Source organism: Arachis hypogaea, chromosome 12 (assembly GCF_003086295.3).
Source record: "Arachis hypogaea cultivar Tifrunner chromosome 12, arahy.Tifrunner.gnm2.J5K5, whole genome shotgun sequence".
NCBI classification, from domain to species: Eukaryota; Viridiplantae; Streptophyta; class Magnoliopsida; order Fabales; family Fabaceae; genus Arachis; species Arachis hypogaea.
The window spans coordinates 22,708,184-22,722,508 of record NC_092047.1 but is presented as its reverse complement, the minus strand read 5'-3'; the positions used below and the strand labels follow the sequence as shown (position 1 = coordinate 22,722,508).

Below are 14,325 nucleotides of genomic sequence, written 5' to 3'. Positions count from 1 at the left end.
TCAACAATATTAAAAACTAAATACTCAATAATCTAAAAAAACGTATTTAAAAATTTTAAAAATAACAACCTAATCAAATAATAAATTATCTTTAAAAATATTTTCTATTGAGAATATCGTTCTTGCTTCGAATTAATTGTGAAGGGCCCATTGGGGATTCACTCACAAATAAAAGAAAGTTTCTCTCACTTTTTCTACACCCTTCACTCTCGGCGTCTCCTTCTTTCTTTCTCCGTCTCTCTGCTTCCCTTCACTTCTTCGGCAACAATGTCGTCATCGCAATCCAGAAGAGGCGGAGTGTCCCTCCCTGAGAGGCCAGGAGGCCGAGACGACTCCCTCATCGTGAAGATCTCCCGCTCCCCCATCGTTGCCCGCGGAAAACAGGCCGCCGGAGACGCCGCCTTCGTGGCCAAGAAGCTCCTCCGCAGCACCGGAAAAGCCGCATGGATCGCCGGCACAACGTTCCTCATCCTCGTTGTCCCTCTCATCATCGAAATGGATCGCGAGCAGCAGCTCAACGAGTACGAGCTCCAGCAGGCCAGCATCCTTGGAACTCCCGCCTCCATTGGTCCTCCTAAGTGAAGAATCAAGAACTGCTCTCTCATTCCTTCGGTTCGGTTTTTCTGTTATTGTATTTTTCGACGTTTGGAGAGCATCACTGTTGGTTGATTGAATGAGCGAGTGGTAGCTAGGGTTTTAGGGTTTTATTGCTTTTAGATTCAATAATTCGTGTGATTTACCTTATTAGTAGAGAACTCTTTTTGTTACTTACACTGATAAGTCATCATGTTTTTATTATTTAATTATGATTTTGATGGTAATTATGTTGCTGGATGCCGAATTTAATTTGCTGTTAAGGTTTGAGCTGTGATGGATTTTTATAATGAAGACCCTTAGGGCATTCATCAAGGTTCTTTTTTAGCAACAAGTTTATTTATTTATTTATTTAATGGTTTTTTTAGGACTTTGATTGGCATAATTCCAGATGAATTGCAGCATTTGATCAATATTATGTTATGTCTGGATACTAGATACAAAGGAAAAGTCTAGGCCAGCAACTTTGTTAAATTCTGGTCAGCATGTAATCAACAAAAAAAAGTAAGCCATTGGATGAAATTTCACACCATTAAAACCATCATTAATGGCTATTTGATGGCTACAAATTACAAAAGTTGCTGGTCCCTAACATTCCTCAGATAAAAATATTTTCCAAATCAAATTGGGTTGGTTAAGTAGTTAACTCATTTATCTGCATTAACAAGTGTTAGAAGTTCAAATTCCGATTTTTGCATATAAAATTTGATCTGTAAGTGACAAATTTTTAAATGAAATTCCGATTCATAATAGATTAGTCTTTGGTTTGGAGAGATACGGTGGGAAACCCGCACTCTGGATGTAGATATAACAGATTTCTTGTGATAATGGTAGTACTAGATGCTTAATTTACCCGTGTAGGTCGAGCTATGATTATCGTAATGCTTATTCTTGAACATGAAAGCGAATTTGGGGGATTGTTGGGGTCTCGTGTTATTGTTAGAATTTCTATGGTTGAGAGATGAGTCTGTAAGTTGATGTTGCTAATCATAGTCTTAAACTGCCATTGCGATTTTGCTGCATTAAGTGGTGCAGGGGAAATCATGTGTTGCTAATGTAGCTCGCAGTGTTATGTTGGGAACAAACACAATCAAGATGGGACTTCAGAGTTGAGGTTAGGGCGGTTTAGTGGTGAAAGAGACTCAACGAAACTCATCCAAACATTAATTTGAATGAGTACAATTGTACAAACCACCATGTTGATGATAGGCATCCGTTATTCACAACATGAGAAACCAAAGTTTGATCAACTTTGGACATCCGACTCAAAACACATCAACCATGAAGCAGCAATAACTTTAAACCTTTAATGTCTGAACTATATAGCCTTGTATATTTTAAGCTAAAATGTTAGAAGCTAACTCTATATTGACATGTAAGATATATAGAAAATAATGTATGTATTCATTCTGTCTCATATACTAAGTTGACAAGTTGTAGAACCTAAATGCCCATATATCTGACACTATTTCAACTGGTGTAAGAGGTTAAAATAAGTACAAATTGTCAACTTCACTTCCAAGTTCCATCTCTTTTTTTATCCATCACTGACTTGACACACAAGAAAACAACGCAGCAGAAACTAATAGCTGCAAATACCCCCAGAGCAATGGCTGCTGTTTTTTTAGTGTCTCCTTGGGCTGCTGACTCTGATTCAATCAAACACAGAAACACAAGCTTTATTGTTGTTGGAGACATAACATACAATCATAAACAATAGTGAAGTGCAAATGTGAAATGAAAGAGCCTATTTTCCCCTTCGCACACCTCGTTTCTCAAATACCCAAATGAAAAATGGTCCAATACTCCGATAATATTTTATTTTTTTATTTCAAGCATAATTGTTATTGCTATCAAATTTATGTTAGTTTATTGTTATTTGCTATATAGCCACGAACAAAAACAGAACACTGGCAGATAGATCGTTCCTTAATGATTAGTGAGGGGAAAATACATCAAAATAAGTTAAAGAAATGAAGATCTTTTCTTTATTGCCTAACATCGCAGAAACACAAAGACACAACACTCAAAAGCAGCCATATAGAGTCCTACAATAATTAACAAACACACCAAAAAAAAAAAAAGGGGAAAGACGGGATATTTTTTTCTTTTCTCTAGAGTTATGATACTTGCATACCCAAAATTGTGACATTTATGGAATCTAATCTAATACTGCAAAATAAAAGTTTGAGTGTTAGAGTAGAAAATGTTTAATAGTAATAAAGTGTGTGCTAAATATACAATATACAAGAAATTATTGTTTAAAGATAAGTTTTTCAAGTAAATCATCAAGCCCCTTAAAAATTATAGTTTGATAATTTAGTCCCTAAAAGAAAAAAAAAAGTGAAATACATGTTCTTCAAATATGAAAAACAAAATTTGAAAAAATATCTTAGATTGGTAGTTTACTTACCTGCAGTTGAAGATGGCATGGTGGAAGAAACTCCCTTAGGGTAAAAGCTATAACTGAGGAAGCACTTATGGAGATAAATCTGTGCTTGAAATGAGTCACCACACTCAGCTTTGGCTTGTTCCTCAGCACTCTTAACACAATCACCACAATCATCAATGGCCAAATCACCCTCACACTGCCCCATTACATTCAAAGACTGGTAACTCCCTTTGTAGAACAATTTCCCACCATTACTACTCTTCACTCCATTCTCCACCATGCCAAAAGCTGAGTCCCTTTTCTCCTCAAACCCATCACCACCATCTCCATTTGCTTGTTTTGAACCACAAACCTTGTAAAGTAACTGAGTCTCAGGAACCTGCTTGTACCCCACAACCTCGTACCTCAGATAACAACCACTTAGTTGGATTCTCGCAGCCACCACCTGTGAACTCTTAATACATATCAGATTTATACAAGAATGCATTGATGTATAACATAAGAAAATTTGTAAAACAATTTAACATAAAAGAAAAAGCACTAACTCTAACGAAGATCTTTATTTAAAAGTATAATTTATTTATTTAGTCACACTTTTATAAGATATAAAATTAAATTTTACACTCCACCATGCAATGATCAAAATGAAACATCTTTACATGAAAAGAACTATGGAGTCTTCATTGGAATATCCACAAAAAAAAATATATATATATATATATATATATATATATATATATAGAGAGAGAGAGAGAGAGAGAGAGAAAATATAGGAAATCCACTCTTAGTTAATTAATATTAGTCAATTTTAAAATTTAAATATATAATTTAAGATTTAAAGTTAATGATTTATGATTTAGAATATAGAATTTAACACAAACAAAACAATTTTAAAAAATGGACTGAAATCGGTTGAAAAAAGTTTGTTTCTTAACATTACTCAAATATTTAACTAGGAGAGGAATACTTATATCAACATTTTACACAAATTAGTATAAGAAACAATAAATATAAGCATTTATATCATAGGCAACAACCTTGCCACAAAGATTTTCCAAAATGTAAGGAACTTTGCTGACACAGTTGTAGCAAGCAGTGTTTGATAAATCTCCTCTGCATTGGTACAAACCCATGATCATATTATTCTGGCCAGTGCCAGAATTTGTTGTGAAGAAAGGTTTTTGTGAAGATTGTGAAACAAGAGAAACCAATAAGGATTTGAGGTTCTGTGAGTAAACCCCAGATGGGTCATGTAGTTTCTGATCTGAACAAACTTTGTAAACCAAGCTTGTGTTATCTGCAGCATCTGACAGAGGAAGAAGGAAGAGAAGAATAACAGTAGTGAAGAGAAGAAGAAAAGGGTGAGAATAGTGCCTTTTGATAATGCTCATTTTGTTGGGGTTTCAGAATGTGAAGATTTTATTCAATTTTAACGTTCTTATGCTCTATTTATTTGTTCACTCACAACAAGGAAGATTTTGGAATATAGTTTTCTGGCTTACTTGGTTTGGTGGTTTTGGCTTTTGTTGAGGGGTGTTTTTGTAACTTTTGCTTCTGTTGTCCTGGTACCATGATTGCTTTATATGCTACAATTTTTACCAGTCGAGTATGGTGTTTGGATCATGCTAATGTTGTGAGTTGTGACTTGTGACTTCTTTTTATTGTTGTTGTTTTCTTTTATTCTTTCTATGTCTTATTCTATTTTTTATTTTTCTTCCATTATTAGAAATTCGATTACTATACTCAAACGAAGTCTTACAAAATGAGTAAAAATTCTCCTGTCATTCTTTTTTATTAATTTTTAGTATCAAATTTGATACATTTAGTTGAGATCAAGTACTTACTTCTTTCACTAATTTCACTTGTTATTAAAATCATGTTTTAATATGAAGCTTGGGCTTAAACTATATTTGGTTTCATTATTGTGGTTAATCAGAATGGATAGCCTAACGAAGACTGTTATTGTTACAATTGTTAGCATAACTTAATTATAAGACCTAAAGGGAATTGTAAAATTAAGAAAAAAATTAATAAATAAAAGGTGAAGACTATTCCTTATACACTTTTTTTAATTTTGATATTGGGATAAGTATGGTGTATAGCCAAATTATGGGAGTGTGGGAGATTTAACGAAGATGTGACGACTGTGATCAACAAATTGGACGGTCTGATTTGGAGTAGAGTAATCGGACGGTCCGATTAGAGACATCGCAGGTAAATAAATCGGACCGTTCAATTTGCGCACTGCATGCCACGCGTCAAACATGCATGCACCCTCGCCCCTACTTGTATACTACTCGGTGATTACTCCATCCCTTTCACTTTCGTTCCATCCTTCCCTCACTCATTCCAAGTCCCCAATCCCACCTTTAACTCCACTGATTCCACTCTCTATTGTTGATGAAATCGGACTTTTGAGAAAAAAAATTGGACCACTAGTCTTCAACAATGCCAAAGAGAATGATAATAAAAGACGTTAATCGTCCAGAATTTTACATTGTTAATTATCTTGATCATTCTAATTATGTAAGTTTTTATTTATAAATATTTTGATTTAATTAAAATAATAGTGATAATGTTAAAGATTAATAAAAATAGTGTAGTAATAATTTTTATTAAGATTATGGATGTAGGATAATAAATTAATTATCATTAATAGATTGTAGTAATAATTTTTATTAAGATGTAGGTATAATAATAAATAATTATTATTATTTGTTATTAATAAATTTATTGTAGTAACAATTTTTATTAAGACATATGTATGATAATAAAATAATAATTATTAATAAAGTTATTGTAGAAGATAAATAAAAATTATTGAATTAATTATTTTTACTATGAGTATAATATAGATATTTAATAAAGGATTAATAATTTATTATTATACCAATTCAAAGTGAATTAATTAATTTATTAATATAAGATGTAGGTATGATAATAAAATATTTGTTATTAATAAATTTATTGTAGTAATAATTTTTATTAAGATTATACGTGTGATAATAAATTAATTAATTAGTATTAATTGTTAATAATAAATTTATTGTAGTAATAATTTTTATTAAGATTATAGGTGTGATAATAAATTAATTATTACAATTGTTTTGAATAAATTTATTGTAGTAATAATTTTTATTAAGATCTATGTATGATAATAAAATAATTATTATTAATTGTTATTAATAAATTTATTGTAGATGATATATAAAAATTATTGAATTAATTATTTTATTATGAGTATAATATAGATATTTAATAAAAGATTAATGATTTATTATTGTGTGTTGTTAGAATAGAATAGAATAGTTAAATTTGTTTGTTATGTTGGAAGTGTAAATGTTAAAATTGTTTTAATATAATAATTGTTGAAAGTGAATTATTATTATTATCAAAGATAGGGAGATTCGAACTCGCAATTTCTAAATGAGTATGGAGAGATTATGCCATTTGAACTATAATTTATTGGCGAAAGTGAATTATTATTATTATTATTATTATTATTATTATTATTATTATTATTATTATTATTATTTCAATTCAATGTCTCGGTCTATTATAGATTGCTCGAATCCAATATACAATTCGATGAACGATATTTGGGACCGACTTTTAAGATACACTGAGAACATTTTTTGCATCCTCGCTTCATTGGTCACGTATTTCGTTTGAAATTGAATGAATCTACTAAATACAGATATGGAATATCTGTACAAAATATACGACACTCTTTTAAATATTTGAGAATCTATCTTCTCACAAATCACACCTTTTAATTCTTCAAATGACAGTATAAATGGAATAATAATTTGATCTCTAATGAATTTTCATACACAAATTTCACTTCTTCATATGTTTGTAATAAAACTTGTCCATGATAATATACTTTTAACATAACTCTATCATTCATTATGATATACTCACATTGCACTCCCTCAATTTTGATGTTAATTTTTTTGAAACACTGAAGAAGAAGAGAAGGAGCAGAGAGGAGCTTCAGACGATTTGAAGATTATGAGAAGAAAAAAATGAAGTGGAGAGCTCGATGAGACCATTGTTATATATATAAACGTTGAAATCGGACCGTCCAACTGTTTCAAATTTTTGGAGGACCTAAATCGGACAGTCCGATTAGAGTTGCGTTGGGCAAAATAATTTGCATGCATGAAATCAGTGGGTCCGATTTTCTTGTCCAAAAAAATTGTCTTGCAGACTGAAAATCGATGTGTCCGATTTCTTTGCATAAAAAAAATTGGTCCTTGATGGAAAAAATTGTCGGTAAAGAATTCACAAAAATAAGCGCATTGTAAGTATAGATCTAAACCGACAATTAAACCTCAATCAAATTTAATTTGTTTGTCACTCAAGCAAACCCAATAAAATTAACTGAAGTATTAAACCTCAGGTCGTCTCTCAAGGAATTGCAGGGAAGTGTAGTTATTATTGGTTACGGGAAAGTATATTTTTGGATTTTTAAAGGTTGAACAAGGAATGTAAATGATAAGAAAATAAACTAATGATTAAAAAAAGTCCTAGCAAGGATTGATAGTTAAAATTTCTATCCCTATTATCATAGTCACTTGTGATGGTAATTGTCTTTTACTATCACTTAGTTAACCTCTAACAATTGAAGGTAAGTTAACTGAGAAAATCAACTTGAGTTCACAAGTCCTAATCAAAGACTAGAGTTAGTGAAGTTCAAGCCAACTAGCTAGTTTCAATCACCAACTAACAAGAGATTTTGACAATTCAAGAGTCTCTAATTACTCAATCTAAGTTAAGAATATAAAAAGCTAATTTAAAATCCAACCAAGCATTTTATCAAATACTTGGTAGGTACAAAATAAAAGCATAGAAAATTAATGAGAGATAATAAAATCTAAACAACCAATTGCAAGCATCAATAACATATATTGAAGAAAGCAATCATAAATATGGAAAACACAAATTGCATTAATATGAAAATTGAATCTAACATCATGAGTGCATAAACTAAAGTGGAGAATAAATAAATCAACAAGATAAACTAAAGTGCTAGACTAGTAGAATGTAGAATAGAAACTAAAATAAAACAAGATGAAAATCTGAATTGAAGAAGAAATAAAGCTAAAACCCTAAAACCTAGAGAGAGGAGAGAGCCTCCCTCTCTAGAAAACTATATCTAAAACCTAAAATTATGTGAATGAAAGTTGTATGAATTGTTGAATGAATGATTCCTCCACTCTGCAGCCTCTAATCTATATTTTCGGGCTTGGAACTGGGTCAAAAACAGTCCAGAAATTGCCCCCAGTATTTTCTGATACGTGCAGCATGTGGCTCTGTCACGCGTACGCGTCGCCCACGCGTACGCGTCGCTGAAATTTCGCAAGGTCACGCGTATGCGTGATCCACGCGTGCGCGTCACCTAACTGCATGGCAACTATGGCAAATTGCATATCATTTTGAAGCCCCATATGTTAGCTTTCTAACGCAACTAGAACCGCCTCATTCGAACCTCTGTAGCTCAAGTTATGATCAATTTAGTACGAAGAGGTCATGATTGACAACTTAGCAATTCCTTCAATTTCTTATATTCCTTCTACTTTTACATGCTTCCTTTCCATCCTCTAAGTCATTCTTGGCCGATAAACTCTGAGAACACTTAACAAACATATCATGACATCGAATGGTAATAAGAGATGATTAAAATTAGTAAATTTAAGGCTAAAGAAGCATGTTTTCAATCATAGTACAAAATTAGGAAGGAAAATATAAAACATGTGAATTCTATGAATAAGTGTGAGAATAATGGATAAAATTCACTCAATTAAGCACAAGATAAACCCTAAAAATGAATTTATCAGTCCTGCATGCAAGAAATCGATGGGTCCAATTTTCTAACAAAAAAAATATATGTCAGCACAAATCGGACGGTCTGATTTGTACTCCTCTCTCTCTTCAACGAAATTGGACTGTCCGATTTCTTCACCACCATCGTCACAACAGTGTAAAACATTCCCTAACATCTATAACGCTGCGTTACACTCAAGTAGGTGTCATATCCATAAAAATTATTAGCCTTCATTATATGATTAAATAAAGATGATGATAATGATCATACCGAATTATCATACCTTTTAAAAGTTTTGCAACAACAAAAATAATTCTCTTGATGAGATTATTCTTATCACTAATACGATAAATTTTATAGTGTTTATAAGTTGGTGTATAATTTTTGTCTAATTTATTTTTTATAATAATTTTTAAAATTTAAAAATTATTTATTTTTATTTTTTTAAATTAAATATTAATTTTTAATCTTTTATAACAATTTAGACACCACTTTTTAAATACTATAATAATCACGTACTAAAAAAGGGTAAACAGTAACAGTCGCATGCCATATGATTTGATGATGATGATGCAATAGTACAGTGGAAATTTGACCGAAAAAAGGCATCAAGAGTAACTTTTGAATATGCATTTGACTGAAACATATTCAAGATATTAATATTGCATGTCACATGCATACTCACATGAAAAGTATGTAGCCATGACAACAGTTGTAAACACAAGCGAATTAGGGCAACATTATTAGAGGGAACGAAACATTCTACTTTATGTCTTCAAGAGTTGTGGCTCGTGTGAAGGAAGCAAGGTACATTGGTCCTTCTCCTAAAGCTTTTTCCTTTTTGGCCTTGGTGAGATTCAGTGAGGGAACTAATTATTTTTAATGATACTAATAATTAGTCAATATAATAGTAAATAAAGAGGGAAATAATTTAAGTTGTTGTTACTATAAAGAGATAAATATGAACGAATTATTAATTGAAATGACATTCATGATTCATCAACTCTTAAATGACATTCTCTTTTTTTCTGATTATAATGATTATTGAAAAATATTTTAGTTAAATGGACTAATGTATATGTTATTTTAATTTTGTAGAAAATAGAAGTATATATTTTATAATAAATAGAAAAAAATATCATTTAGATGTCTCACTCTCATAAAAAAAAAAGAATGTTATTTTCTCTATTCTTTTTATTGAAATTATGGTCATTAGCCACTCATATATATTCTAATATAGGGTGGTATCATTTTCCTTTTCCACTTTGTATTTAGTATTTACAGATGGAAATTAAAAGAGATCTATTACTGTCCATTTAATTTTTGTCTCAATTTTGATTTTCTTTTTCTTGACTCTATTGTTGGATTTCAGGCTTCTAGTAATGTAATGCCCTTTTAATTTTCATCCCATCATAGAGACACAGTGCTTGTTTGAATGGAATTAAGTTAGTCGAAAAAGATGTTTTTTTAAGTGTGTGTCGTAAAATTTTAAAATAAAAATAAAAATATTTAAAAAATTAAAAAATATTTTTTTTAAAATGATAATTTATATTTTTTTAAAGATTTTTTTATTTACAAAAAAAGATGTTTTTAATATAATAAATGAATAAAAACATACTTTTATATTGTTATATCCAAATATAATTATTACAAGGAGTAAAGTATATTTTTGTCTCTACCGTTTGTGATTTTCTTCAAAAATACTCTTAATATTTAATATATTCAATTTTGTCCCTAACGTTTTCAATTTATATCAGAATTACTTCTGAATATTAACTTCATCTAAAATATTAGAGACAAAATTAAAAATGTTTAGAGATATTTTTAAAATAAATCGAAAACGGTAAGAACAAAATTGAATAAATCGAAAACATTAAGAACAAAATTGAATAAAATTAAACGTTAGGGATATTTTCAAAAAAAAATTATAAATTTTAAAAACAAAAAATATATTATATTCTAAATAAAAATATTTTTATATGAAATATCTAAATATAAAATTATTTTTATTTTTTTAAAAGATCTTTTAAAGAAAAAAAATCACTTTAAAAATGTTTTTGTAAAAATTTTAACAACTTAAATTTGTTGAATAACATTAACCGTAGTAATAAAAGTGTGGATTTTGCTTCAACTGACTGACTTAACTGGCGCTGAAGGGAAAAAATGTTGATTAGAGGCTAAATCATGATGACATTAAAACACATAAATAGCTTGTCACTTTATCCGTAGCAACTTTAACAAATGTTTTAGAATGCCAACAGAAAAGCAAACAGATATTTAATTGTTGAAATAACATTACTTATAATATTAAAATAAAATGAAGTGATATTATTTAAAAGAAAAATATGAAAAATAAATAGCATGCTTTAAGGTCATATAAAAGTAAATGGGTAAAGTATACTTTTTGTCCCTAAAGTTTGGCAAAAGTTTCAAAAATATCCTTAAATTTTATTTTGTTTTAATTTTGTCCCAAAAGTTTTCGATTTGCATCAAATATACCCCCGACGTCTAAATTTTCAAAAAATTTAAAACCAATCTAACAATAATGCATGAAAATGATGCTTGATTTGCTTGTGTTGAGGGTTGTTCTTATGAGATTGTTATTGAATTGATCTTAAATTTTTTGAAAAATTACCCGTCAAGGGTATATTTGATGCAAATCGAAAACTTTTGGGATAAAATTGAAACAAAATAAAACTTAGGGATATTTTTAAAACTTTTATCAAACTTTAGGGACAAAAAATATACTTTACCCAAAGTAAATAAAAATTCAACTTTCACATGCTCTTAATGTTATTAGAATTTTACGAAATTCGCTTTTTTTTTTCCTTTTGTCTTGCTAACATATACCCTAAGTATATTATTTAAAAGTGTCATAAAAGAAGATATTTTACTAAAAATTACTGAAATAATGATGAATTTGTTATACTTCCAATTATTAAATACTTAAAAATTTTAAAAGAGCTTCTATTATTACAAACTTTTTTATAAAACTTTTCTACTTTTACATCCTTAACCAGTATTCTTATTAGCTCATTTGCAAAATCCATAAATAAATAAATGGTTTAATTATTTATTTAGTTCTTATAATTTCACTAAATTTGTAATTAAATTTTTATACTTTTTTTCTCCTTCAATTATATTCTTATACTGTTTTTAATTTTGTAATTAGATTTTTGCTAATGTAAAAAATATTAGAGTTAACAGAATATTTTTTTACAAATTAAAGATACTCATCATCAAAAATCTAATTAAATCTTTGACCACATGTTTTTTTAAGAAATATTCTGTTAATTTTAACGTTTTCGATACGTAAATAACTTAACTACAAAATTAAAAACAGTATAAAAATCTAATTAAAAGAAAAAAGGTAAAAAAACTTAGGTGCAGTGAGTTTACGTGAAGTTGATAATTAAGAGCGGTTAGATAAAAATTTAGTCAAATCATTTAATAACTCTCAATTATCAACTTCACATAAAGTTGGCCATACATAAATTTTTACAAAAAAAAATATAAAAAACTAATTACAAATTTAATAAAATTATAAAAACTAACAAAAATAATTAAACCTAAATAAATCACAACCCACCTACCTACATGATCATGCAATTGTTCTCTTAATGCTTCAAGTTTCAGCTGCGACACAAATGTTTTGTTTCATCCCTGCTAGTTAAAGCAGGGGATTTCAGAGAAGGATCACTATTGTTATCAAATGGGTTGTTGTGGAACCCGCAGAACTACGAAGTCAATTGAGACGGCTTTGATTTATGTTGACTTTCACTCGGACAAACACCAAGACTTGTTAACTTAATGTATACGTTCTTTGACTTCTTTCTATTAAAAAGATCAAGATTTCTATTTATATACGAGTGTAATTTTAACACACTGATACTATAAAATATTATCCTTAAATATACATATAAAATTATTTTAGACTAATAATATATTAAATTAAATTATAAATTTAATTTTAATACATTGATATTATAAAACAATTTATACTATAGTTTAATTATATTTAATCTTTATGTAATTAAAATAAAATGTGATGTGGTGTAATTGAACATACATATAAAAATATTTGATATTGTCTCAAAATTAAATTCTTAAATTATTTGTATATATATATAACTCAATGTTGTTCAAAGCATTTATCCAAAATGGGTTTGCTTCGAGGCATGTGTTGTTTCTCTAAGTCAAATATCTCAATAGAAACAAAACCTTCTAATCCAACCCTCACCTCAACAAAACAACTCTTTTCAAATCAAAGACTTGTCTCAACAAAACAACCATCATCCATAATAAAAGAACTTTGCCACCACTTTTCACTTGCTGAGTTACAATCATCAACAAATAACTTCAACCATTCTTCCATAATCGGAGAAGGCGGATTTGGCGTTGTTTACAAAGGTCATTTGAAGCAAAATTCCGCCGCAGTCGCCGTCAAGCGATGCAAAAAAGAATCAATCTTCGGTTTCTCAGAGTTTAAGAACGAGGTTGTCTTGCTCTCACAGCTACACCACCCTAATCTCATGTCATTAGTTGGATTTTGTGTCGAAAGAAACGAGTTAGTTCTTGTTTATGAATACATGTCTAATGGTTCCCTTTTTGATCATATTCATCCTAATAAAATTATAAGGGATCCACTCCCATGGAAACTTAGGCTTAAGATTTGCATTGGAGTAGCGCGTGGACTACACTATCTTCACACAGGACTCAAGTATGCAATCATACACCGTCACATTAAATCGCGCAACATTGTTTTAGATCATAACTGGGAACCGAAAATTTCGGGGTTGTTCTTGTCCAAAAGAGGTCCATATAGCATGTCAAAATCATTGATTAGAGTTAATTCGAGAGTAATGTCAACATGTGGATATAGTGATCCAGAATATGCAGCAACCGGTGATTTAACTGAAAAATCGGATGTGTATTCATTTGGTATAGTTCTATTAGAAGTTTTTAGTGCTAAGTCAGCAATGGATCTTATTAAGGAACATTTGAAACATAAGTATTTGGTGAAGTCATATGCAGAGGAAATTGTTGATCCGTTTCTGAAGTCAAAGATTGATCCAAGTTGTTGGAATTTGTTTGTTGACATTGCTCATCGATGTTTGGTTGTTGATGGAAGAGAGAGGCCAGATATGGGTGAAGTGGAAGTGGAGCTTGAACATGCATTGCAATTGCAAGAGGAAGCTGACTCCAAATATGAGCCGAATGCCAATTCCTAAATTCAATTTCTTAAAGGATATGATTTAGTAATTTCTAAGTCTACCTTAATAATTGTTATTTGTGCGTGTTTGTGTCTCTGTTTTTGAGATATATGATCAATTCTTGAGTCTTGGTATTGAAAAATTTCATTAGATTATTTCAATTTCAAATCCTTCCATTACTTTGTCAACCATACCTTCCTTTGGTATATTGGAGATGGATTGGGCATAGATGAATTTTTACTAAATCCAGTTTTTGTAAGAGCAATTTGATAAACGTTTTGGTCTCGTAAGGAGAA

General features: G+C 29.9%; 3 protein-coding genes across 3 annotated transcripts; 2 read left to right on the top strand and 1 right to left on the bottom strand.

Annotated features, from left to right (window-relative positions):
- Nucleotides 1-200: 200 nt before the first annotated feature.
- Nucleotides 201-4,537, bottom strand: LOC112727124 (plasmodesmata-located protein 3). The gene is made up of 3 exons (XM_025776768.3): nucleotides 4,024-4,537; nucleotides 3,008-3,431; nucleotides 201-2,243 (listed from the first exon to the last, which is right to left on the bottom strand). Exons 1-3 carry the CDS (start codon nucleotides 4,375-4,377, stop codon nucleotides 2,107-2,109), a joined length of 915 nt encoding a protein of 304 aa, XP_025632553.1. The 5' UTR covers nucleotides 4,378-4,537; the 3' UTR covers nucleotides 201-2,106.
- Nucleotides 268-821, top strand: LOC112727125 (mitochondrial import receptor subunit TOM9-2). Its single transcript, XM_025776769.3, has one exon. It carries the CDS (start codon nucleotides 268-270, stop codon nucleotides 580-582), a length of 315 nt encoding a protein of 104 aa, XP_025632554.1. The 3' UTR covers nucleotides 583-821.
- An 8,439-nt stretch (nucleotides 4,538-12,976) lies between the features above and the next one.
- On the top strand, nucleotides 12,977-14,047 carry LOC112729830 (receptor-like protein kinase FERONIA). The gene has a single exon (XM_025779976.1). The coding sequence runs from the start codon at nucleotides 12,977-12,979 to the stop codon at nucleotides 14,045-14,047; it is 1,071 nt and encodes a 356-aa protein (XP_025635761.1).
- Nucleotides 14,048-14,325: the final 278 nt, after the last annotated feature.